Source organism: Procambarus clarkii, chromosome 82 (genome assembly GCF_040958095.1).
Source record: "Procambarus clarkii isolate CNS0578487 chromosome 82, FALCON_Pclarkii_2.0, whole genome shotgun sequence".
In the NCBI taxonomy this organism is placed as follows: Eukaryota; Metazoa; Arthropoda; class Malacostraca; order Decapoda; family Cambaridae; genus Procambarus; species Procambarus clarkii.
The window spans coordinates 4586918-4613608 of NC_091231.1; the positions used below are offsets into that span (position 1 = coordinate 4586918).

At 47.2% G+C, this 26691-nt stretch overlaps 2 protein-coding genes across 6 annotated transcripts in view; one reads left to right on the forward strand and one right to left on the reverse strand.

Annotated features, from left to right (window-relative positions):
- LOC123764394 (zinc transporter ZIP13 homolog) overlaps positions 1-26691 on the reverse strand; it is a 60907-nt gene that overhangs the window by 17254 nt on the left and 16962 nt on the right. Inside the window, exon 1 of one of the 4 annotated variants that reach the window (XM_045752183.2) lies at positions 20244-20382. The exons of 2 other annotated variants lie outside the window; for them this stretch is intronic. In XM_045752183.2, coding sequence (XP_045608139.1) covers positions 20244-20304 — 61 coding nt within the window. In that variant the 5' untranslated portion in view covers positions 20305-20382. Of the gene's footprint in view, positions 1-975; positions 1249-20243; positions 20383-26691 lie in introns of those variants that run through there. One more of the 4 variants, XM_045752182.2, reaches the window with a different exon arrangement.
- The window catches only part of FipoQ (F-box/LRR-repeat protein FipoQ), an 87006-nt gene continuing 64691 nt past the window's right edge, over positions 4377-26691 (forward strand). The window contains exon 1 of one of the 2 annotated variants that reach the window (XM_045752179.2): positions 4377-4929. In XM_045752179.2, coding sequence (XP_045608135.1) covers positions 4900-4929 — 30 coding nt within the window. In that variant the 5' untranslated portion in view covers positions 4377-4899. Of the gene's footprint in view, positions 4930-20239; positions 20369-26691 lie in introns of those variants that run through there. The other variant, XM_045752174.2, reaches the window with a different exon arrangement.

Genomic DNA, 26691 nt, shown 5'->3' on the forward strand with positions numbered 1-26691 from the left:
TGTAAGAATATTTTGTTTATCAGCACTTGCAGATAATTAAAATATCCCCTACAATATAAAGTACAGTACAGCATGGGGCCCACCCGTGCTATACCCTGATAACTTGAGTTATCCCAACATTCAAGTCAGCTGGCTTATTTACTGGTAATGTCCAAAAATTGACAAATTCAAATGTATTTAAGTTTCTCAATTGCTTCTTACTGGAGGGTAAGTCCCACAAGAGCCGATTATCCCACAGTTCCAGCTCGAGTCATTAACTTCCTTCGTGATCATTGACAGGTAATTATCAAGAGATGTTAATTATTCAAAAGTAATTAACTTTAGTGACAAGCGGTAAGTTTTCCTAGTATTACAAGTGGTGACAGCAGTAGCTGTTACTGCATTCAACCCGGTCAATAATTACAATTATTACTTAACCTATTACAGGTATAGGTTAAGTAATAATTGTAATTACGAAGCAATAAGATGCTTATCTTAACATACTAAGAAGGTTAGGTAAGGTCGGTGTTTTCTATGAAGCTTTTCAAGGTAAACTAAAATATTCACAATAAATTAGTATGTCACATATGCACTTATTAAATAAGTCAATATTGACTGTAAGAAAGTGCGAGAACGGGTTGCAGCATTATATCTGGTAGCAGCGAGGGGGTTGTAGTGTTATACTGCAGTTTTCTCCCTTTTCATTCGTCTTCAAACTGTGAAGACGAATGAAGTAAACAAATTAATGAATGAACAAATTAAGTAAATCTAAGCACCGAGTTTTGCTCGAAAGTGACCTTAAGCAGTAACAAGAATTATGTCAGGTCTTTATCTGGTACAAGTCATCGAAAATATGGCCGCAATCAGGCTTAAGGTCCACATGAACTTGTACTTTCTCCTCAATGGTTTGCGGGTACAAATTGTCAAATAGGCCGCCTGAGGGGGTACCCAGGGTAAACTATTCAAGACAAGACCATCAAGGCTGGGGAAAGGTACCTCTTAAAGTGGCGAGAAGAGCTTCAACTACCTCATTCTTTCGTGTGTATTTATATCTCAACCATCGTACTTCTTCGGTACGCCCTCCATTACACACCCCTCCCTCATGTCGCTCCTCTCCCCCCCTCGCCAAAGTAGCCATGACAGACGGCTGGTGATTCCACAGTTGCCAGTTATGACATTCCTGCTTACATTCTTCTCCACTCAAATGTTGTTATGGGAGGGGGAGGAGGCTAAGAGAATACTGGGAGAAAGGATGGTGGGTGGGAGGCCATACTGTTGGGGAGAAAATAAAAATTGTAGGGGATATGGTAGCAGAACTGAAAAGCAGTTTTTCAATTCCGGAAGCCATTTGTAGCACGTCTGGGCCTAACCAGAGCAAGATATAGCTGAAGAACAACTCCAGGTGTCTTGTTACTAACGCTTCGATTAATAAATCCCAGTGTCCTATTTGCCTTATTACGAACATTCATGCATTGATCCATTGGTTTTAAATTCTTACTAATCATAACTCCCAGATCCCTTTTGCAATCCGACTTCGCAATCTCAACACCATCTAGCTCGTATCTTGTAACTCTATCATCATTACCTAGCCTCAAAACTTTACATTTATCAGCATTAAGCTGCATCTGCCAATCTTTTGACCATTTCAAAACCCTATTTAGATCAACTTGAAGTGATAGTGAGTCTTCTTCCGTGTTAATTTCCCTAACGATTTTTTTATCATCGGCAAATTTGTAAATGTTGCTACTCTAACCCGAATCTAAATCATTTATATATATTATAAACAACAGAGGTCCCAGGACAGAGCCTTGAGGCACTCCACTTAAACATTTTCCCAGTCTGACTTAACCCATTTATACTAACTCTGTTTCCTTTGGTATAGCCATGCCCTAATCCAACTTAATATAGCACCCCCAATACCATGAGCCTCTATCTTTTTAATCAGTCTTTCATGTGGCACTGTATCAAAAGCTTTGCTAAAGTCAAGGTCCACAACATCACAATCCTTACCACTACCAACTGCCTCAACCTTTATGTGCTCCTCTGGTGACAGCTTATTATTCAAACCACCCCTAGGTCTCGTTCCTTATTAGTTCTTAAATTCCTTTCCACTTAATGTTTAAGTTGTGTGTGACCTAGTTTCTCCGATCCACATTCCATTACATGACATTTATTCACATTAAATTCCATTTGTCACTTTACGCTCCAAATACTTATTTTATCTAGATCCTTTTGAGAGGCATTACAATAGTCCCCGTCTCCTATCTTCCCGAATATCTTAGCATCATCCACAAACATGTTCATATAATCCTGTATTCCTTCTGGTAGATCATTTATGTAGACCATCATGACCATGTAGATCAAGGTAAGGTAGACGATGAACATTACTGGTGCAAGAACTGAACCCTGTGGTACTCTGCTAGTAACACTCCTCCAGTCAGATACATTGCCTCTGATTACCGCCCTCATCTGCTTGTCAGTTTGAAAGTTTTTCATCCACGTCAGAAGTCTTCGTCATCCACACAGAAGGTTCCAGTTTCCAAAACAACCGCTTGTGTGGGACTGTCAAAAGCCCTTTTTTTTTAGGTCCAGATAGACACAGTCAACCCAACCATCCATTTCTTGTCGAATCTCTGTGGCTCTATCATTGAAACCAAGTAGACTTGTTACACAGGACTTTTCTGTTCGAAAACCATACTATCTGTAATTATATAATTGCTTCCCCGGTGTTCTACACATTTTGTGTGCGCATTGACCTAGTTGTGCTTGCAGGGGTTGAGCTCCGCTCTTTCGGCCCGCCTCTCAACTGTCAATCAACTGTTACTATTTTTTCCACACACACACACACACACACAGGAATCAGCCCGTAACAGCTGTCTAACTCCCATGTACCTATTTACTGCTAGGTAACAGGGGCATCAGGGTGAAAGAAACTGCCTAGTGTTTCTCGCCGGGAATCGAACACCGGATCACAGGATTATGTGTCCAGCATGCTGTCCATTGAGCCACCAGCGCCCTGGTGTGCGCGTATAAGAGGAAGCAAGCAGCTGCACCTAGTGACTGACTCAGCGGTATACTCTGCCAATGTGAGTGCTTGTGGGGAGGTATCCCCCAATCCTACTCCTCACCTTGATCACCAGTAATACCTCGGATTAAAGCTGGAATCTGCTGCTGCTGCTGCCACCAGCTGGGTTAGACAGTCAGGTGTGTATGTTGAGTGTGAAGGCGGCTCTCCAATCTTCAAGTTACCCACGAGGAGAAGCCAGGAGAGCGGAAAGACCACGGAGTAGGATGTGTTGTTTATACACGGCGTGCATCCGCAGGCCCTCGACTCTCACATGGGCAAGGGGCACAACACGACCCCTGCCCCTCACACGACCCCCCTGCCCCTTACACGACACCCCTGCCCCTCACACGACCCCTGCCCGCACACGACCTCCTGCCCGCACACAACCCCTGCCCCTCACACGACCCCTGCCCCTCACACGACACCCCTGCCCCTCACACGACACCCCTGCCCCTCACACGACACCCCTGCCCCTCACACGACACCCCTGCCCCTCACACGACACCCCCTGCCCCTCACACGACCTCCTGCCCGCACACGACCTCCTGCCCGCACACAACCCCTGCCCCTCACACGACACCCCTGCCCCTCACACGACACCCCTGCCCCTCACACGACACCCCTGCCCCTCACACGACACCCCCTGCCCCTCACACGACACCCCCTGCCCCTCACACGACACCCCCTGCCCCTCACACGACCTCCTGCCCGCACACGACCTCCTGCCCCTCACACGACCCCTGCCCCTCACACACGACCCCTGCCCCTCACACACGACCCCTGCCCCTCACACACGACCCCTGCCCCTCACACACGACCCCTGCCCCTCACACACGACCCCTGCCCCTCACACACGACCCCTGCCCCTCACACACGACCCCTGCCCCTCACACGACCCCCCTGCCCTCACACGACCCCCCTGCCCTCACACGACCCCCCTGCCCCTCACACGACCCCCCTGCCCCTCACACGACCCCTGCCCCTCACACACACATAATCTCAGTTAACCGTTACAGTCGTCGTCCTCTAAATACCACTTTTTATGTTTTTTATGTACATATATTAGGCAGGCGGGCTGTCGGTCGGTCGGTCGGTGTACAGTGTGAGCTATGATAGCAAAGATAGCAAACGGGTGTGTGTAATGATTACTGGAGACGGTCATAAAGGTACCATGCGTGGGAGGAAGACTTCTGCTGACACACAAAAGGCCGTGGCGGAGGCCCAGACTGGGTCGGAGAGTGCCCAACAGCTTAGTATCTTAGTACGCAGCCAGCCACCCAGGTGGTCAGTGCAAGCACAGGTCGCTGCCAGCCTCCCTCTCAATTGCTCACTCCCGCAATACCCTTGTCAGGTGTGTGTGGTGGTGTCTGGTGTGGCGTCAGGTGTCTGGCCTGAACACCAGTGTATCGTCACCTTTCCTTCACACACACACACACCTGCTAAGGCACCCTACACACACCTGTCACTGGTGTGTAAAGACAGGTGGTGTGAGGCAGCCCGGGGCACCCTGCTGACCACGTGGTTATGGACACAAGTGAAGACTTGCCGCCGGGAGTCAGTATGCTGGTAGTGAACGCTACACCGGCGCCTCGCAGATGACTCAACCCTCACAACTCTACATTTAAATACTGCAGAAAAAAAGCAGGAAAAGCAGTGGCAGGACGGAGGGGTTACCGCTGAGTGTGGAGAAGTGCTGTTAGCGGGAGCAAGAGACCCACAGCGCCTGGTATAAGCAGAAATCGCAGAAACAAGAACGAATATTAGCACCAACATCAGAAAAGCACCATTATAACACCACTGGTAGAGTGGTAGTGCCAGCCCCAACACCACAAGCAGCACCACAAGCAACAATCATGGTGAAGGCAGTGTACCGCGGACAAGGAGTAAGTACACACGCTTCTTACTCTTCTCTTGTTTCTTGTCTCCCACAGAATGTCTCTCTCTCGAGTTCCGAAATGAGTGTGTTTTCAAGTGCCTTTACTTTCGAAAACGTCTCTCTCAAAAAGGTTTCTAAATACAACTGTTCTTGTGGGTATTTTGTCAGCCCGTCCTCCAAATAAAGACCCAAAGAGTGATTCCATCCACCCGCCAAACCCCAACTGTTTGTGAATGAAAAACGATTTACACACAACTCTCAATTGATTTCGTTCGAACACTTCCGGAACAAGTGCTTCACTGACGAATTTTGTTCGAACCACAACGCTATAAATGCTTCATCCACGTACTACAAATACATATAATCGCCAACAAAACCTAAACACCTAACCTAACCTATGCCTATATATGCACAATATGGTAATATTATATTAATTTATATATGAGAACATTACTGTTTTGAATGAACAGCATGTAAAAATTTATGAATGCGTCTGTGGGGTCGACCGCTGGATGGAATGGACGTGAGTCGAGGACGGGTTGGGAACAAAGGGACATGAAGCTTCGAGACGTGTGGCGAAGCATGACGCTGCGACTGGGTATCCAATGGGCGCTGCCGACCCCACTTGACCTGGGCGAGGTCAGCTGTTATCATCGGCTGGAATAGGGAGTTGTTCACTGCCCCGACGTCTGAGTGGAGTTGTTGCTGCCGCCAGCTCATAAGATGGACGTGTGGTGTGGGGGGCCCACTCTGACGGCCTGTAGGTTCCCAAGGAAGAGCAGACTGTTGTATGTGAGGCCTATGACCGAAGTTCGCAGGTTCCTTTAAGAAAAATCGATCCAGAGAAGGGACTTAATGGTGTTGGTGTCCAAGATGGTGGATGCTATATGTTGACAGCTGTACCCAACCGTTTGACTCTAGCGTACGAGAAGATAGTCCTGCTATGACCGGAAGGAGAACAGTTTGAAATGTAGATATAAGAGCCCAATAGGCTCGGGAACCTGTACACCATTTGAGAGGCGGGACCAAAAAGCCAAAGCTCGACCCCGGCAAGCACAACTAGGTGAGGACATAAGACACAGCATACCAAGACAGCATACCCCGCGTGAGAGCCACGAACGCCAGACCATGGGAGTGAGGAGAGACTAGTGTGACATCCCAGGTGTGGCAGTAATGTGGATGGTATCTAGTAAGAGGGCCACACCTCACTACCCCTGGCTCTACCCCACTACCGTCCGGGCATACCTCTGGGTCTACCTCACTACCGTCTGGGCATACCTCTGGGTCTACCTCACTACCGTCTGGGTATACCTCTGGGTCTACCTCACTACCGTCTGGGTATACCTCTGGGTCTACCTCACTACTCTTCATCCTCATGTCTAGACGGCATGAGGGAAGGCAGATACTGATGACATGTTATGTACACAACTGCCCAATTCACGCTCTGATATACACCACTCGCAATTTGGTTCCTTTCCCGGTCTGGGTTAACTTGTGGGTTAACGGTGGCCACGTGGCCACAGGTGAAGAATCTCAAAACCCTCATCTCTTTACGTGGAATTTCTGCTAACAATAACTTTGTCAAACCCTGCAGCATTATATTATCAATATCTTGCCATGAGAAGCTTTATACCTGTTGGTATGAAGTACTCAAAGCTTTGCAATTACCAGATAGATGCCTTCAAGTGATCTGAAGAATAACCCCACAACCCCTCCATGCTAAACTATTGGGCGAGATGGTGACCGGGGTCTCGCACAACCATCTCTCCACTTACGGTAAACACAGATCTCCTTCACGGTGATTAGTCAAATGTCCCATGTACCTCCTGTAAACAAGTCAAAAATACCAAATGAGGTTACTGTGATGGCCAGTTGAGGTCAGCCTGTCACAACAGCGTCAAATGTCAGTTGAGTTGTGTTTTCCGCCCAGGGTATATAGGCTGCGTTACGTTTTCCTCGGAGCAGGGAACCACACTACACACCGTTTTCTCAAATCAACAGAATATTACAAATATTTAGGAGATCTTCCAACCGAGAGGCAAAATACTATTCGTAAAGTTGTATCCAATATCTATATTTCACTCAACCACACGTTGAAGCCCGTTCACCACCTTGCAGGTCCGCCCACCACCCACCCCCCACTAGCAGCCCCCCCCCCCCTCCCCCCCCCCCCACCACCCACAAGCGCTACAAATCACCAAGAGCCAAAGGAGAACAATAGACAGAAGTGGCTTCACGTATTTGCCTGTCAGTCGCCACTGTCTCTCTAAATAAAGTCTCTCTCTCTCTCTCTCTCTCTCTCTCTCTCTCTCTCTCTCTCTCTCTCTCTCTCTCTCTCTCTCTCTCTCTCTCTCTCTCTCTCTCTCTCTCTCTCTCTCTCTCTCTCTCTCTCGCCCTAGGCAGCAAGCCAAGACATTAATTAACGGGGAGCGGGGGAGAGAGAGAGAATTAATTAATCTGAGCGAGTTATATTGTTGAGAACACGCAGACACCCATATAGATAATTATTAACATCTTTATTGACAAAAATTAATTACAATTTTGCCTAATCTGAGGATTTGAATTAGGTCTTATTAGAGTGAGGATAATGCTGGTATTCACTGTCACACAGGACAGAGGGTCATACACAAGACAATAGGTCTAAACTGTAGGCTGAAGCACATATATATCATGATAACAATCAACTACATTAGACTGTATACACGTTTCAATGTACGAATACGTGAATACAACTTTTTCTATTGTGCACTGCCACAGTATGGGGAGGGGGGACGGGGGGGGGGCGGGACACTCACCAGCACATCATGTCTGACAACAGTGGTGTGTGGGAGTGTTTACCGCCGTATAACTTCTCAATGGTTCGGTGTTTAACACATCTCTAACCCTGTCCATGGAGGATACAAGAAAATGTATATATGCTGGTTAGCATTGTAAATGTGTGGCCACGTCTGTGGTAGAAAATAATAATAAAAAAAAGGTTCAGTGTCCACCATAAAAGACAACAGGTGAGATAACCACACGTACCATGCTCCTCCCCCCTTCATATCCCACCATATTTGACTACAGTGCCAACATATACAATGTTATTAATCACACCACTAACACACTTCCCCTCCCCTCGGACGTAGGTTCGAACCCTCGTCACGGCCCTTGTGGATTTGTACGCTTCCCCTTCCCTTTCCATATTCCTCGCCCCCTTTCACTTTCCTAACCCGCACTCGTATCCCTCTCTTTGACCACCTCCCCGGCATAACCGTCAAGCCTACCGCTTCACGGATCAATATATACAACGCTTAAAGCAAATGCTGGGCATAATCAGGTACGCTAATCTGGTTAATCAGGTTAACTAACAAGTGAAACCGGCGAGAAACAATGGGCAGAGTTTCTTTCACCCTGTGCCACTGTTACCTAGCAGTAAAATAAGTACCTGGGTGTTAGTCACTGTCACGGGCTGCTTCCTGGGGGTGGAGGCCTGGTCGAGGACCGGGCCGCGGGGACACTAAAAGCCCCGAAATCATCTCAAGATAAGAGAAGATGCTGTCGGTAAAGATCAAACAATATGTACCAGGGCCAAGCAAACAACTATGAAATATTGGAGCTTCATACCAGTGACAGCGTCACTTCTCTCCAGAGATCTCTAAACACAAGCAAATCTAAAACTTTATGTAAAGAAAGCAGAAGGCAGAGGGAGCATAAGAAGCTCGCTTCTCTGCACACACCGACAGCCAAGTTCTTCAAGCGTCGGCCAGACACAGATGAACGAGTTTAGGTGGATACAACTGGGACCTGCCTCGTAGTGGCCAATAGGCACTCTGCACTCTCCTTAATTCTTATATTCTCATGTTAGATAAGCACCTGAGCAAACACTTGCTCTCAACAGAGAGGAGGAGCTGATGGAGCATCTTGATGATGCTGGCAGTGGTGTGTGTGTCAGGGGAGGGGGGGGGGCGATCAGTGTTGCTCACGGGTTAAAATAATCAAAAGGAACCAATAACGTGGGGGCGAGGACGCGCCAAGGTTCAGTGGAGTGGACTCGCCCGGAGGAGTGGACCAGCCCTTACCTTGGAGTTTTTCAGGGGCTTAGCGTCCCCGCGGTCCGGTCGTCGACCAGGCCGTTGGACGCGGCTGCTAGCAGCCTGACGTATGAATTACAGCCTGGTTGATCAGGTATCCTTTGAAGGTGCTTATCCAGTTCTCTTTTGAACACTGTGAGGGGTCGCTACCACCACCACCGCCCTGGTGGTGGTGGTGGTCACTATACCTTCCACCATTCACTGTGCAGGCTACTGTGCACTCCTCTCTTATTGTGCACTCTTGTATACTACTAGCCGGTACTATAATAAATTTGTATTTATATTACATATAAACATTTCATATATGATAACGAGAATTCAAAGGCAAACAATGTACAATATATTCAGCAGTACGGTGTTATTGTCTAGTACTCTATGGTACTGTACAGTACTTGACGGTATTGCACAGTACTCTATGGCACTGCACTGCACAGTATACTTTACCTAAATATATAATGACGCATACTCTACCCAAGGCCAAAAATCGACGTACTAGAAAAGAAGAAACTGTCGTGCCAAAGTTCCCTTATCCTAACCTATCAGCCAACCCATAACAGAAAACGGGACACGGTCAATTTCGCAAGCCGCTACCATTTTTCTAGTACGACCATTTTTGGCCTTAGGTAGAGTGTACGTCAAAATGCGACGCATTAGGAAGGTGATGAACCTAAGTCCCTTGCCTGGTTAAATGTAGAGTATACATCAGTGAAAATTAGAACATATTACTTAGGATTAGAAGTATGTTTTTACACCACACAGTCAGTAGTGAAGGACAAACACACATACGTACGTACGTGTGTGTGTGTGTACTCACCTAATTGTGCTTGCGGGGGTTGAGCTTTGGCTCTTTGGTCCCGCCTCTCAACTGTCAATCAACTAGTGTACCTGCTGTACTATAAGATAAGGAACCTCTTCAATGTATGTAGTCTATTACTGTAGTTTGATTGGCTGCATATATATAAATTTAATAAACCCACCTAATGTGTAGAGGATCGATTTGTGAGATTAAGAGATTATTGCAGAAATACAGTCCACTTATCATTATACAAATTGCTATCGAAGTATATAAATTAACGTAAATATAAATTCATATAAATTAAATAAATATAAATCTCACAGGTCGGTTCCCACAAGATTCCTGAGCCTACTGGGCTCTATCATATCTACATTTGAAACTGTGTATGGAGTCAGCCTCCACCACATCACTTCCTAATGCATTCCATTTACTAACTACTCTGGCACTGAAAAAGTGCTTTCTAATGTTTCTGTGGCTCATTTGGGTACTCAGCTTCCACCTGTGTCCCTCCACAGGTGGAAGCTCCTCCTCCTCTTCCACCTGTGTTCGCGTCCCTCTAGTGTTGAATAGTTCATCCTTGTTTACCCGGTCGATTCCCCTGAGGATTTTGTAGGTTGTGATCATGTCCCCCCTTACTCTTCTGTCTTCCAGTGTCGTAAGGTGCATTTCCCGCAGCCTTTCCTCATAACTCATGCCTCTTAGTTCTGGGACTAGTCTAGTAGCATACCTTTGGGCTTTTTCCAGCTTCGTCTTGTGCTTGACAAGGTACGGGCTCCATGCTGGGGCCGCATACTCCAGGATTGGTCTTACATATGTGGTGTACAAGATTCTGAATGATTCCTTACACAGGTTCCTGAACGCCGTTCTGATGTTAGCCAGCCTCGCATATGCCGCAGACGTTATTCTCTTTATGTGGGCTTCAGGAGACAGGTTTGGTGTGATATCAACTCCTAGATCTTTCTCTCTGTTTCATTAAGTACTTCATCTCCTATTCTGTATCCTGTGTCTGGCCTCCTGTTTCCACCGCCTAGTTTCATTACTTTGCATTTACTCGGGTTGAACTTCGGGGTGGGTGTGTGTGTGTGTGTGTGTGTGTGTGTGTGTGTGTGTGTGTGTGTGTGTGTGTGTGTGTGTGTGTGTGTGTGTGTGTGTGGTGTGTGTGTGGTGTGTGTGTGTGGTGTGTGTGTGTGGGTGTGTGTGGGTGTGTGTGTGTGTGTGTGTGTGTGTGTGTGTGTGTGTGTGTGTGTGTGTGTGTGTGTGTGTGTGTGTGTGTGTGTGTGTGTGTGTGTGTGTGGGGGGGGGGGAACCTTATATTCATTCCCAACTGGTATTTACATTTAGAATGATGACTGCCAATGGTAAAACACTTGGTGGCATTCTACGAGTAGTCAAGAGTGGAGGAGTTGTGTGAGGGACGAACTAACAGTTCGCGGGTCATTAGGGAATATTGTGAGGCAAGCCGCCACACTCCCCCAGCCGCCGGTACCGTGCGCCAACCGCTGCTTCACACACACATCCAGCATTACCAGTCATAATATATTGAAATATTTAGTAATCACATGTTACGTTATCTAATTACATGATAATGACAAATAACTGGTGATTACAGTGACGTTACTGTCATATTCAGTATACTCTTGTGGATATATTGACATGCAGTTAAGATTGCGTATGATGATATGCTTTTTTTCCCCCGAGGACAGGAAGCCTGTGTATATATATACTTTAGGCTTGTATCAAGGTCCTCCTCCTCCTCCCCTCAATGGTTATCTTGAGATGATTTCGGGGCTTTTTAGTGTCCCCGCGGCCCGGTCCTCGACCAGGCCTCCACCCCCAGGAAGCAGCCCGTGACAGCTGACTAACACCCAGGTACCTATTTTACTGCTAGGTAAGAGGGGCATAGGGTGAAAGAAACTCTGCCCATTGTTTCTCGCCGGCGCCTGGGATCGAACCCGGGACCACAGGATCACAAGTGCAGCGTGCTGTCCGCTCGGCCGACCGGCTCCCTTCGGTCGGAACTACTGACCACCTCCCCAGGACCCAAGCCCACAACAGCTACCAAACTCCAGGGCACCTAGTTACCACTAGGTGAACAAGTGTATTAGGTAAAAGGAAACGTGGCCCACCATTTCAGTCCCACCCGGAAATCGAACCCGGGATCCACCCCAAAGTTGTTCAAATGTGTGTGAAGATTCCGGTTTAATGGTAATAGTTCTCTTAACAAGTGTGTTGAGCCGTGGAGTGGTTGTTCCGTGGGTAGAACACTGCTGTGTTGCGCTCATATATTGTCATATGTACCTCATATCGTCGTATGTACCTTGTATACCTCATATATCGTCGTATGTACCTCATATATCGTCGTATGTACCTCGTATACCTCATATATCGTCGTATGTACCTCGTATACCTCATATATCGTCGTATGTACCTCATATACCTCATATATCGTCATATACAATACAATACAATACAATTTTATTTAGGTAAGGTACATACATACAATAAATATTTACAAGGATTGTTTAACTTATAGGTATAGCTAGTACATACAATGCCTAAAGCCACTATTACGCAAAGCGTTTCGGGCATGATAAACTTAAATGACAAGCTTAATACTAATTGAGCATAATGAGTAGAATGAAAACAAGAAATGAAAACATAGATGAAAAAGCAGCACAAATACAATTATGTCGACAAACAGCGCTCTTTAAAGAAAAAAACATACATGGGTTGACAACAGAGGGGTAAGGTAGGTTACAGGGAATTTATTAGGTATAGCTTCGCTTTTAACTTAAACTGGTTGAGAGAGGTACAGTCTTTAACATGGTTGGGAAGGTCATTCCACATTCTGGGCCCCTTGATTTGTAGAGCATTTCTAGTTTAATTAAGTCGTACTCTAGGAATATCAAAACTGTATTTATTTCTGGTGTGATGCTCATGGGTTCTGATACAACCTTCTATATGTACCTCGTATACCTCATTTATTGTCGTATGTACCTCATATATTGTCATTTGTTCACAGCCCCGCTCCTGTGCCAGGTAAGTCCACTACGGGCTCACTATAGCCCGTGCTACTTGGAACCTTTTGTTCCAAGTAGCGAATCCTAAACATATCATTTGTACCTCATATATTGAAGAATGTAAACTTCAATGCTCTGTACTCTCATAAACCCAATGTACCTTCTTGTATATAAATAAATAAATACCTCAAATATTGTCTATGTACCTCATATACTTCATATATTGATATTAATATACATCATATAACATACTAATGTTATACACCTATAACATTAGTACATTGTGCTGTATATTCATCACTGTTCACATATGGGTCCTGTAGTTCAGTAGCCTACGTTCTTCACTCACCATCGGCGATTCCGAGCGGGACAGAAATGATTGGGTATGCTTCCTTTCACCTAATGCCTCTGTTCACCTAGCAGTAATGTTATATGGGATTTAGCAGCCAATATTTACCTGGGATTTACCTAATTATTCTACCAACTAGGAAACTGTTATGGGGTTGCACCCTAGGGTGTCAGTAATTTAATTAGGTGGTCCTCAATAACCTTACCATAATGCGAAGGCCATTACAGGTGATGTTAGAGACCCAATTAAGTGACTGCCCGAAACGTTTTGCGTAATAGTGGCTTTAGGCATTGTATGTACTACCTCTATCTATAAATCTATAAATTTTTGTAAAATCTCTTGTATGTATGTACCTTACATGAATAAACATTTATTTATTTATTTACATAATATTTACAGCAGAGTATAACTGGCGTCTTCTTATACCATTTTCTTCGAGATGGACCTTAATAGAAAACGAATGCAATATGTTTAAATAGTGGCTAACTAGAGTAAATGTTATTTACTCGCAGCACCATTCAATCAATATGGTTAACGTTGTCCGGGACAGTACACCTGTATTTAGACTTCTGAAGGTTACAGCTCTAGGTCAGCTATTGACCTTTCCCAGGGTACAACCCACAACAGCCTGCTAAAAGGAATTAGACGTCGTCTGTTCCTGTACACACCTGTATCAACAACAACAACAAAAACACGTTCCTTAACTCCTTGATACTTATTTACTGCTAGGTGAACAGACACATCAGGTGAAAGAAACCGTGCCCATCCGTTTCTGTACTAAAGCGGGAACAGCCCGGGGCCCTTCAGATGCACAGAGACGAAGACGCAGATCACTGCATAAAATTGACTTAATTCACCAGATTTCAAGTGTCAAAATTTGTAACGCAGCAAACCAAAGTTAAAAATAAAAATAAATACAAAATTACCAAAGGAATATGCAAGGGTAATCACAGAAAAAACAATAGAGGACTGAAGCCAGGAGGCGGCAACTGGGCCTCCCTCTGGTATGAGGCGGCCCACATCTCTCTCATTATCTCTAATATGACGACACTACCGACCCGTCGTTAGTATTGACCCGTCGTTAGTATTGACCCGTCGTTAGTATTGCCCCGTCGTTAGTATTGCCCCGTCGTTAGTATTGACCCATCGTTAGTATTGCCCCGTCGTTAGTATTGACCCGTCGTTAGTATTGACCCGTCGTTAGTATTGCCCCGTCGTTAGTATTGACCCGTCGTATGGAGTACACATACTCCACACGACGAGTCAATACTCACGCAAGTGTCTAAACCCTCTCACTAAAATAACACGTGGAATGCGGAGGGTTGGCCTTGCCATACTGTACCTTCCTCACCCCTCCTCTTAGACATGTGACCCTTAGGGGTCCCCTTCTCTGATTAGGCCACCCCTCGTGCGCAATCACACTACATTTACAAACAGATAAACCTTTTTCAATCTTATACCCCCCCTTGTACCCACACCCTTGGCAAGGTCACCAATTTGTAGCTCCTCTCCCAGCAAGATCATCCCTTTGACCCCTCCACCACCAGGGTCACACCTTGTACTCCCTCCACCACCAGGGTCACACCCTGTACTCCCTCCACCACCAGGGTCACACCCTGTACTCCCTCCACCACCAGGGTCACACCCTGTACTCCCTCCACCACCAGGGTCACACCCTGTACTCCCTCCACCACCAGGGTCACACCCTGTACTCCCTCCACCACCAGGGTCACACCCTGTACTCCCTCCACCACCAGGGTCACACCCTGTACTCCCTCCACCACCAGGGTCACACCCTGTACTCCCTCCACCACCAGGGTCACACCCTGTACTCCCTCCACCACCAGGGTCACACCCTGTACTCCCTCCACCACCAGGGTCACACCCTGTACTCCCTCCACCACCAGGGTCACACCCTGTACTCCCTCCACCACCAGGGTCACACCCTGTACTCCCTCCACCACCAGGGTCACACCCTGTACTCCCTCCACCACCAGGGTCACACCCTGTACTCCCTCCACCACCAGGGTCACACCCTGTACTCCCTCCACCACCAGGGTCACACCCTGTACTCCCTCCACCACCAGGGTCACACCCTGTACTCCCTCCACCACCAGGGTCACACCCTGTACTCCCTCCACCACCAGGGTCACACCCTGTACTCCTGATCCCATAGCAAGGTCACCCCTAACACACAGAAATCACAATAGCGTGATGCATCAAATGAACAAATCCACCATGTCGTAGTTCAGTCGATTAAGGCAGCGTCTGGGATCCTCTCGGACGTAGGTTTGAACCCTCGTCAGGGCCCTTGTGGATTTGTTCAAGGTCACCCTCCCCCTACCTCAAGAAGACCAACCCATTCCAAGCACCCCCACGGCTCATTTCTTTCCCAAACCATTTTCTTTTTTCCAAACCCAAACCCAAACACACTTACCCAAACGTCAGGTGTGGCCGGACGTGCTGGGCGAGACGCGCTCACCACGTCCACCAAACAAGGTAGAGCACCTTGGGTTATTAATACTAATCTGACCCCCCCCCAACAACCCCCTCTCCTGCCCCTCACCAGGGGGTTAGACATGAGCGCCAAGAGGAGACGTGTAGTGATTAGCTCAATTACCGTGATACTGTGTCACGCCCACCCCCCCTCCCCACCCATGTGGGTGGGGAGGACGGCAAGTAGACGAAGAACAGGAAGATTACGGGTGGAGTGGAGGGGAGGACGAGAGGAATACAGTCGCCAGTGGGGAGGTCGAGCTGATGGAGACAGGATGAGGCAGTTTGGCAGATGAAGGCGGTCTGGTCAGCGACCGGGCCTCGGGGACATGAGTCCGCAGAACGAACACAAGGAACACTACACGAGGTAGTGGGTGTTACCCGCCCGTCTGGGGCCGCCCACCACCCGCCTGCTGGTCAGTAATGGTCTGGGGCCGCCCACTACCCGGTATTAAGAGGTGTCACGGAAGAATAACGCGGCTTTAAATAAACTCACTGTGAGCTGACAGTGCTCTCTCTCTCTCTCTCTCTCTCTAACTCTATAATTTATTTATTTATGTGTGTGGGAGGAATGTTGAGAGAGGTTGGAGGTAAAAAAGGGGTATGGTGGTAATGGCGGGTATCCTGGGCATAACGTTAACAAGGTCTATATATACACACACGAGTGAGAGGCAGCCGAGTAGACCTGACAGTGAGAATAACAGGCAGAGAGCCAGAAGAGTGGCCGAGACGAGAGGCAGGGGGGGGGGGAACCAAGGAGGGGAAGATCAGGTGAGGGGAAGATCAGGTAAGGGGAAGATCAGGTAAGAGGAAAGATCCAATATATCTCCATAATCAGGGACTGGAGAAGGGAGATTAGAGAGTGATTAGATGGAAGATCAAGGAGAGGCGATATTCGCATGAGGAAGAGGGGGATTAGGGAGAGGCGAGAGATTAAGAAGGTAACGATCAGAAAGAGAAGATCCGGAAGGTGGAGGAGGGCAGCGTGGGGTAGGAGGGTACGAGGGAGCACGCCCTTGTACCGCAACTGCAGTCAATAAGTTACATCAACAGTGTAGAGACAGACTCAAGGCTCTCAGAACTGTAGTGGGGTACAGCCCGAAATACGGTGTTAATATTAGCATAGCAAAACTGATGTACTTAGCATATATATATAAGATCTTTGATAGACTATCATGCACCAGCTTTAGTCCTGCAAAATGGCAAAAGTATTGATAGACTGGAAAAAATGCAAAATGAAGCACTCAGAATTATACTTTGCTGTCCTATAACTACCAAAGTTCTCAATATGCGGAAAGAATTAAATATACCTAGCATTCGAGAAAGAATATTTGAAATCAATCTTATGATGGGACTAAAGCTTCTGCGTGATAACAAAAGCAACATTGTGTCAGTTCAACTGTTAGAACACATACGTAATGGTACCAGCCAGTCTAAAGGGATTCAAAGAACAGTTACTCATATTAAAATGATGGGACTGTACGATGTATATACAGATGAAAGAGTACAGCACTTCCTTCCACCCGGGCAGATAGTACCTTTTGACATCCTGACCCCTGCATACCCCACCAAGAAACTCATCACAAACAACCCTCATGCTCAGCTTGCTGCTAAATTAAGCATCATAGAACACATTCACAATAATAATAATAATAATATACACGTGGAAGATACTGGAGGGCCAAGTACCGAATCTACACAGTAAAATAACAATATACTGGAGTGAACGATATGGAAGAAAATGCAGAATAGAACCAGTGAAGAGCAGGGGTGCCATAGGCACAATCAGAGAACACTGTATAAACATCAGAGGTCCACGATTGTTCAACATCCTCCTAGCGAGCATAAGAAATATTGCCGGAACAACCGTGGACATCTTCAAGAGAAAACTAAATCATTTTCTCCAAGGAGTGCCGGACCAACCGGGCTGTGGTGGCTATGTGGGCCTGCGGGCCGCTTCAAGCAACAGCCTGGTGGACGAAACTCTATAAGTCCAGCCTGGCCTCGGGCCGGGCTTGGGGAGTAGAAGAACTCCCAGAACCCCATCAACCAGGTATACAAACTGGTCTTCTGGTCCATCTGTAAAGACCAGCAGGGATCCGCATCCCAGGATACAATCACTCTGGGACTGTTGCAACCTGCAATCAGAACAATGCCAACATGCCGGAAGATAATTTGTGCTGCCAAGAAGCAGGTCCCTGATGCAGACTGACAGCACCACACCTTGACCCTAAGCACTGTGCTAAGGTGGTGAGGAGCGGCTACACGATGGGGTCCACCGCCACACACCATTGGTCACTGGGAAGGTAATGGGGCTACATAACGTCAGCCCACAACTGTTACTGTTGAGCGGACCTGGCGGCGCCACCTCAAACTCGCCTCCATCAACTCTGACCAGCTCAAGGAATATGGGCTTCCCTCCGGAAGAACGAACACGTAGCTCCAGTATACCCACGGTCTTGAATAGATCAGTGGGCTCACAGTGTCAAATAGACCAGAGGGTCCACAGTGAAGAATAGACCAGTGGGGCCTACAGTGTAGTCCAGACCATAGGGCCCATAGTGTAGCAGAGGGCCCTACACCCAGGGAGACAACCCTGGGGACGGGGGTGTGCAGAGTCGAGGCAGGGCAGACCAGCCTATAATAGTGGCTGACCAGCGTCATCCCACCACTTGTAATGGCAGGCCGCCGGTCGCAAACACCTTACCCCATGACAGGAAAAGACTGCTCCCTGCCCCCCTCTTACCTCCTCAGGTTGCCTCCCCCCCGCCCCCCCTCCCCGACCACTTTCACTGTCAACCCCCCCTCCCTATCACGTCATGAGCCCCTCTCTCCCTTTCATGACTCCCCTCTCCGTGACCGCCGGAAGGGGGAGGAGGTCCAGTAGTGTGAAGACTGTGTTAGAGGAGGGCAGCGTACCCGAGCTCAGAGGTAGGACGAGGCGTGCCCAAGATAGTGCCCCTGCTGGTGGCCCTAGTGAGGGTCGAGTGCCACCCATGGTGACCCCTGCTGGTGGCACTAGTGAGGGTCGAGTGCCACCCATGGTGACCCCTGCTGGTGGCACTAGTGGTGGCAGGAACATTCGGGGAAGACCGGACCTGTTTTGCCAGATGATGTTGGTTAAGATGGTGGTAACTGTCATGAGATAAGTAAGACAGTGATGATGGTGATGGTGACAATGATAACTAGTGATCATGATAATAACGGGTTACCAAGCAGAGACAATGAAAACCAACACCCGTTGTATAAACCAACGTACACAACGTAAACCAACATACACAACGTAAACCAACATACACAATATAAACTAGTATACCCAATGTAACCCAACAGTCAATGTAACTCAAGTAATATGTGCAAGGTAAACCGAGCAGCAGACGCAGCGTACACACGAGGTCTCCGCCGCTGGCTACACACACACACACACACACACACACACACACACACACACACACACACACACACACACACACACACACACACACACACACACACACACACACACACTCGGGGCCTAACGGCTGAGTGGACAGCGCTTGGGATTCGTAGCCCTAGGGTCCAGGAATCGATCCCCGGCGGAGGCAAAGGGGCAGTTTCTTTCACCCTCATGCCCTGTTCACCTATGAGTAAATAGGTACCTGGGAGGTAGGCAGTTGCTACGGGCTACTTCCTGGGGGGGGGGGAAATCCCCAGTCGATTGACAGCTTAGAGGCGGGCCCAAAGAGTCAGAGCTCATCCCCCGTAAGTACAACTGAGTGAGTACACACACACACACACACACACACACACACCACACGGCCACAAGGAAAATCCATACTACACAGTATATGTATGTATATAACACAACACATTAACGACAGACGTTTCCCTAGGGTATATCTTGAGTCATTCCTCTTGATATTGTAGTTGTGGTGAGAACTCAAGAGAAAAGATAGGAGTGTGAGGTGAGGCGAGGCGGGGGCGGGAAACACCGCGGGCGTCACACTGACTGACCGCTGCTGCAGGCGGCGTCGTCGTCAGCGTCCCGGATGACACCAATAACAAGTGACGTCACCAGGTCTCCAAGTACGTCCTCCAGGGCCCCTCGCCTTCTTATAAGTAGCTATGTGTGTGTGTTAATGATAAACCAATAGCCTGGGATGAGCCGTATATTGTGGCAAGTGCCGTAGTGATGATAAGCTCTTGGGCTTACAGGGCTGACAAACACTGTGTATAGGCCAGAGGTTCACAACATGGACCAGACCGAGGGGTAAGAGGTAAGAGCCTCCAGTGTTGACAAGCAACACTAACACTATAGAGGCAGACGGCCCTCAACACCCGCCGCAGTTAACACACACACACACAACCCAAACAATTAAGGTATCCGCCCCCAATTAAGAAGCAGCCAGGCCGCTGTAGTTACCAGCGGTGCCGCAACAAGTGTGCACCAGTTACCCTAAGGTCACGTGTTTGCACACTCCAGCCACTGCAACCACAGATTACCACTACAACGCCACACCCATTGCACCGAGGCTCCATCAACTGTCGCAACCTCAACCCAACTACCACCACCACAAGACCATACTCGCTACCTCCTACCACAACTACCATCACCACCACTTGTGCCGGGAACCATGATGCAGACGCTGGCCCCGCCAGAGTCCTCCATGGAGAAGCGTGGTTCCTTCTGTGACCGGGAGAGACTGCTGGGTCTGGAGAAGAAGTTCTATACTGTGAGTACGAGTACCTTACCACCCTGTGGCTGCCTGTGGCGGGCTCTAGCTGCTAGCCTTGCATGTCTAGTTACACAATCTGGCGTCTTCACGTCTCTCTCTATGATTAGTACGACAGCCATGGCCATTCAAGAACAAGGTCATTTACATTAATACTAAGACTACACATGCTCTGCATGTGGGCAGAGAGACTGTGTGTGTGTGTGTGTGTGTGTGTGTGTGTGTGTGTGTGTGTGTGTGTGTGTGTGTGTGTGTGTGTGTGTGTGTGTGTGTGTGTGTGCGCGTGCGTGTCGGGGTAGTAATAATATGACAGTAATACATGTAGATCTAGTCAGTGGCCACAAGAGATAACAACACAGGCCTGAGTTGTTATCTCTTATTAATTAAGTTGGTCAACACTGTCTAATGACGGAGAGCGTCACCTAAATGGTCGGAAGGGAGGGAGGGAGCGGGGAAGAGAGGGGGGGGGGGGGGGGGGGGGGTAGCGTTCACATACACTAAGCTACTGTTAGAGCTACAGTAATGTTGATGCCAACCTCTTTTATCTTCAAATACATATTTTTCCAGTAATAATACAAAACTGTCTGAAACCAGAACCAGCAATATTGTATCGAGAACGCTACGAAAATTTCCCGCTGAAGCAAGCTTACATCAGCGCGTTAATGTTATTATCAATACACATTTCATATATTTAGAAAAATCTATTGTCTAAAAGAATTGCTATTACCCAAGAAGAGGTCAATATATAACACGGTGGATGAACAGTCTTCGTGGTGTAGTGGTAAGACACTCGCCTGGCGTTCCGCGAGCGCTATGTCATGGGTTCGTATCCTGGCCGGGGAGGATTTACTGGGCGCAATTCCTTAACTGTAGCCTCTGTTTAACGCAACAGTAAAATGTGTACTTGGATGAAAAAACGATTCTTCGCGGCGGGGGATCGTATTCCAGGGACCTGCCCGAAACGCTACGCGTACTAGTGGCTCTACAAGAATGTAACAACTCTTGTATATATCTCAAACACCATGCCTCTGGTCATTCCTTGGCAAGGGCAACCTCGACAAGCAGTAATTTATATTCCTGTTTATAGTCTATGTAAATACGGGGCCCATCTTGTACTTGTATACTTGTATATATACTACAGTATATCTCCAGTGTTTATTATGGTTTACCGGGGGACAGGAACATGAACAACCAACCCGTCCTCCACTCAAGTCCATTACATCCAGCGGTCGACCCCACACACGCATTCGTAAATTCTAACATGCTGTTCATTCAAAACAGGAATGTTCTCAAATACAAATTAATATTATAATATATTAGCATATTGTGTATAGATAGGTATAGGATAGGTTAGGTTAGGTGTTTAGGTTCTGTTGGCGATTATTTGTATTTGTAGTACGTGAGTGAAGTATTTACAACGTTGTGGTTCGAGCAAAATTCGTCAGTGAAGCACTTGTTCCGGAAGTGTTCGAACGAAATCAGTTGTGAGTCTTGTGTAAACCGTTTTTCATATAAACAGGGGGTTTGGCGGGTGGATGGCATTACTTTTGGGTCTTTGTTTGGAGGACGGGCTGTGAACAACATCCACCACCACCCGCGACACAGCTGTCACTCCCTCAACACCCACCACCACCACCCGCGACACAGCTGTTACTCCCTCAACACCCACCACCACCACCCGCGACACAGCTGTTACTCCCTCAACACCCACCACCACCACCCGCGACACAGCTGTCACTCCCTCAACACCCACCACCACCACCACCACCACCACCCGTGACACAGCTGTCACTCCTCAACACCCACCACCACCACCCGCGACACAGCTGTCACTCCCTCAACACCCACCACCACCCGCGACACAGCTGTCACTCCCTCAACACCCACCACCACCACCACCTGCGACACAGCTGTTACTCCCTCAACACCCACCACCACCACCCGCGACACAGCTGTCACTCCTCAACACCCACCACCACCACCCGCGACACAGCTGTCACTCCTCAACACCCACCACCACCACCACCCGCGACACAGCTGTCACTCCCTCAACACCCACCACCACCACCCGCGACACAGCTGTCACTCCTCAACACCTACCACCACCACCCGCGACATAGCTGTCACTCCTCAACACCCACCACCACCACCACCCGCGACACAGCTGTCACTCCCTCAACACCACCCACTCGGCGCCTGACTCTTACATCATCTCCGTGACATGCAACTGTCCACCACTCTCACTCTGGCTTACTAGTCAAGCATTTCCTTTCCAAGAAAATATTTCATACCGGCAGCAATACAGTCCAGCAGGAACAGCATTGGTTTAGGCATTTCTTCTTTATGGTACGTGCAGTTTTCTCCTCCGGATAACCGCATGAGTGGTGATGGGGGACACGTCACAATGACGCAAGTTTCCCCTCACTCACATTCTCCCACAAAGCAGCCACAGAAAACTAGGAAGACGCCATAGAAAACAGCAAGCGTCACGGGAACGCTGGCCATCCTCACCACGACAACGACGCCTTGAATATCATTACTTAATGCAATCGTGTCCAGAGGCTAAAATTAACTCTCCAATTACGCAACACATTGCCTCTCCCGAGTCTATATTTGGGGGTCCATAATTCCTCGGTCACGCGAGATGACGGCCGAGCACGATAACTCCAGCTTTGTTCTTTGATGATGACCTTGGCCGCTCTGGGCTTTGGTCAAATTCTAATTTTTATTTAAGTACATACATTAATATAGAGTTACAAACATAATGTTGGATTTCTAGATAGAGCTAGTACATACAATACCTAACGTCACTACGCATAGCGTTTCGGGCAATTTTTGTGATCGAGTGGCTCCAATACCATCACGCTAACAACCGCTTTGGACACGAGGTCCCGGCTCTCTAAAATAGGCGTAGACACTATTTATTAGAGAAAAAGGGTAATATGAAAACCATATACACAGTTCACCGTACATGTTAGTCTTCACAGTCATTCTCGGGCTATCACTTCCAAACGAAAATAATGAAGTGACTTGATTAAGAAAGTGATTAAGATTAAGAAAGGGACAAGACGTCGGTTGACCAAATTCAAGACTGTTCGTTTGAGCAAGTCATTAAATCTAATTACGGTCTTCCGCACCTAATCGAACTTTGACGACCAATTCCTAAGCCCATTATCAATATGAAAGTGTACCTAAAAGAATGTTAGCAAATGTTTAACAGTATAACTAGCTTATCAAGACCGCAGCATACTTTAAGATACCCGACTATGATGCAATGCCATGGTATGATGCAGTAAGACACATCACAATAATACATTAGGGGAGGGGGGGCGCAGTAAGGGAGAGCATTGTGGGAGGCAGTGATGGAGAGAGGGGGAGGCAGTGATGGAGAGAGGGGGAGGCAGTGATGGAGAGAGGGGGAGGCAGTGATGGAGAGAGGGGGAGGCAGTGATGGAGAGAGGGGAAGGCAGTGATGGAGAGAGGGGAAGGCAGTGATGGAGAGAGAGACGGGGGGGGGGGGGAGTGAAGGAGAAGAGAAAGTTTCGTTACACTGGCCCCTGGCTGAGACCTGAGGCCAGCCTGTGGTGGTAAGGGTCTCAAGTCACGATAATGCAGCTCACATCCGCAGGCTGAGATAGCCACCACAAGGGAGCAGCTCTCACACCTGCACCGAACTCTATTATCACACACACACACACAAACACACACCTGCTGGAGCTTGTCGTCAAGACTCCTTCCATACTCCAGCAATGCTTCCTATAAGACTGTGGGATGGGGGCCACTGATGTTCTGGGCTGAGCGGCTGGTGAAGTGTTCCGAGGGTGAAATAACACATTTTAAACACTTAGTCTCCAGATCTGTGGTATTGTATCATGCATATTGGAGTCCACCTCCAGCAGGTGGTACTCGTGTGACGTACCCGTCCTTCCCTAAACCAAAAACCCGACCAGCCAAAACCTGTCTACCTCTCCCTGCAACTGAACTCAGAATGTATCAGCTTGTCAAGCGTTATAAAGAGAGACTGGAAGTGTACCTGGCGTGACAATGAGTGGTGGCTCATATTCTGGGGGGAGGGAGGGGGGGAGTCCGTGTAAACAACTGGGCCTCAGTCCTTTACACCGAACTATTTGTCATAATTCTTGCACTCAAATAAGTCTCCATCTTTGACATATTATCTGTAAGAGATTATTATCCCCTTCATTGCGCTCAACTGTTTAAGACGACTGTAACATGCTCGTGTCTGAAGTAAAGACACAGATACAATCTAACTATAAATGATTGTATCAGAGTCCATCTCGTGTTGGGTGTCCGAATGCACAATAGAACTGATTACTTAGCAAAAGAATTTGACTTCAAAAAGGTTACAACCTTGGATTGGATGGATGACCTATAAGTAGCCAGGAAGATGCCCTACAAGCCGACCTATAACCACACCAAGAATTTCAACAAAACCTTGTGTATGAGACAAAAGTTTAATATGCACTAGCCATTACATACAGTATACAGTACTACCATGAATAATCCAATAATATCAGCAGACTCCTTCATGTTACTCCTGCGCGGCTTAGACAGGATAACAAGTATCTCTGAGAGTTTGCATTACCTGCTGACGTAGACTTGACCAAATGTAAACTGTCACAACTTTATCCACACGCCCCCTGTCACTGTGATGGAATCACGGCTGCTAAAAGTATTTTAATGAATGTACCAAAATTACTACCTAAATAGTGCCAACTCTGACAGAAAAATACCAAATTTACAATTTAACGTAGATATGAGTATTTAAAAAATACAGTACACTTGTAATACAATGTAAATAGTAAAATATCATTAAATATATATTACGTATCTCTTGCTTAGTAGGTAGCCACTTCTTCATTATTGTCGTGTTGGTGCACCAGTGTTCCTGCTTGATCTTGTTACAGAAGCTGAATGGTGACGTGTATTTGGTTCACTCTGTATCTTGTAATAGACTTTCAGCATGTTGACCAGACCACACAGTAGAAGGTGAAGGGACGACGACGTTTCGATCCGTCCTGGACCATTCTCAAGTCGATTGTACTTACATGTCTTTCAGCACGTAAGAGAGCATTAGTAGTTTCAGTTGTAAGACTTGATCGACTTTTCACTTTTATGTGAAGTGAAATGTTGTCTCAGTACAGGGTGAGAGAGAGGCAGTGGCAGGAGGGTCATCATGACAGTCAAGGAGGGACGGGGAGAGGAAACCATCCTTATCTCTGCATTTTTCTATTGAAAGTTTGTATCTTTCTACATACGTAACATTCCCTTGTATTTCACATTCACAGTATTTACAAAATGCTATTGTTTGGTCTCTCTCTTTCTTTTAAATAAACACTATTTTGTAAAGACACTTTGTGTTCATACTTAACTTTTTGAACAGTTGTTCATTCTCCCGTCCCCCGACAAGAGCACAATGAAGCACACCCATAACACGAATATGGTTCAACAACTCAACCTTACAAGCGTGTACACTCCGCCAATTAAGTGCACTCAACGTGACGGCTATCAACATTACATTTCTTTTTTTTTTTGCATTCCTATCGTGAGAGGAGCGGGGGCGGCTGTGCCACAGAGCACCACCTCAACACACACAAGCACCAGTAGTTGCACCACACATTGTTAATGCCTCTCGTCGGGTTTGTCGAAGCTTAAAACAGGAAAATATATGCTACTCCGGCGGGGGTCTCAGCTGTGGCACCACGAGGCCACATGGAACTCAAATACAATACACTCTACTAACAAATTATTGCAAAATGATAAACATTAAAAGTAAACACAGTTCAACTTGGTTGCAAGATCAACATAGTGAACCTCGAACCTTAATCTGTGAACATTTCAAAAAGAGTTGCAGAAAATGTGTTTAATAATTTCCAGTTGTGGATGGACTAACTGTAGCGAGGCATTGAGGAAGATGACAAACGTTGCACAATGTGTCTTTCAACGCCTGTGTGTTCAAGTGGTGGTGAGTGAACACTAAGTTGTTTAAGGCAAGCCAGGTTATCATCACACACAAAACTAGTTGACATACATCCTGTAGCAATCTACTCTACCACAGAAAGTAATTACCAATTATCAGCTCATCTACAGGAACAAGGCACCTTTTGAGCAACTTTGGTATCATTCTCCACAACACGTTCCAGCAACTATTTCTTAACACTACACGTCCACTGACTACAACCCCCTGTAGCCCAAGGCCAGGCCCAGCATACACCCTCTTCCCAACCAACACATTTTCAAAAAACTTTACTCAGCTTCTTCAGCAAAGGGGCTACTCACAGACTTTCCTTAAAATATTCTAGGCC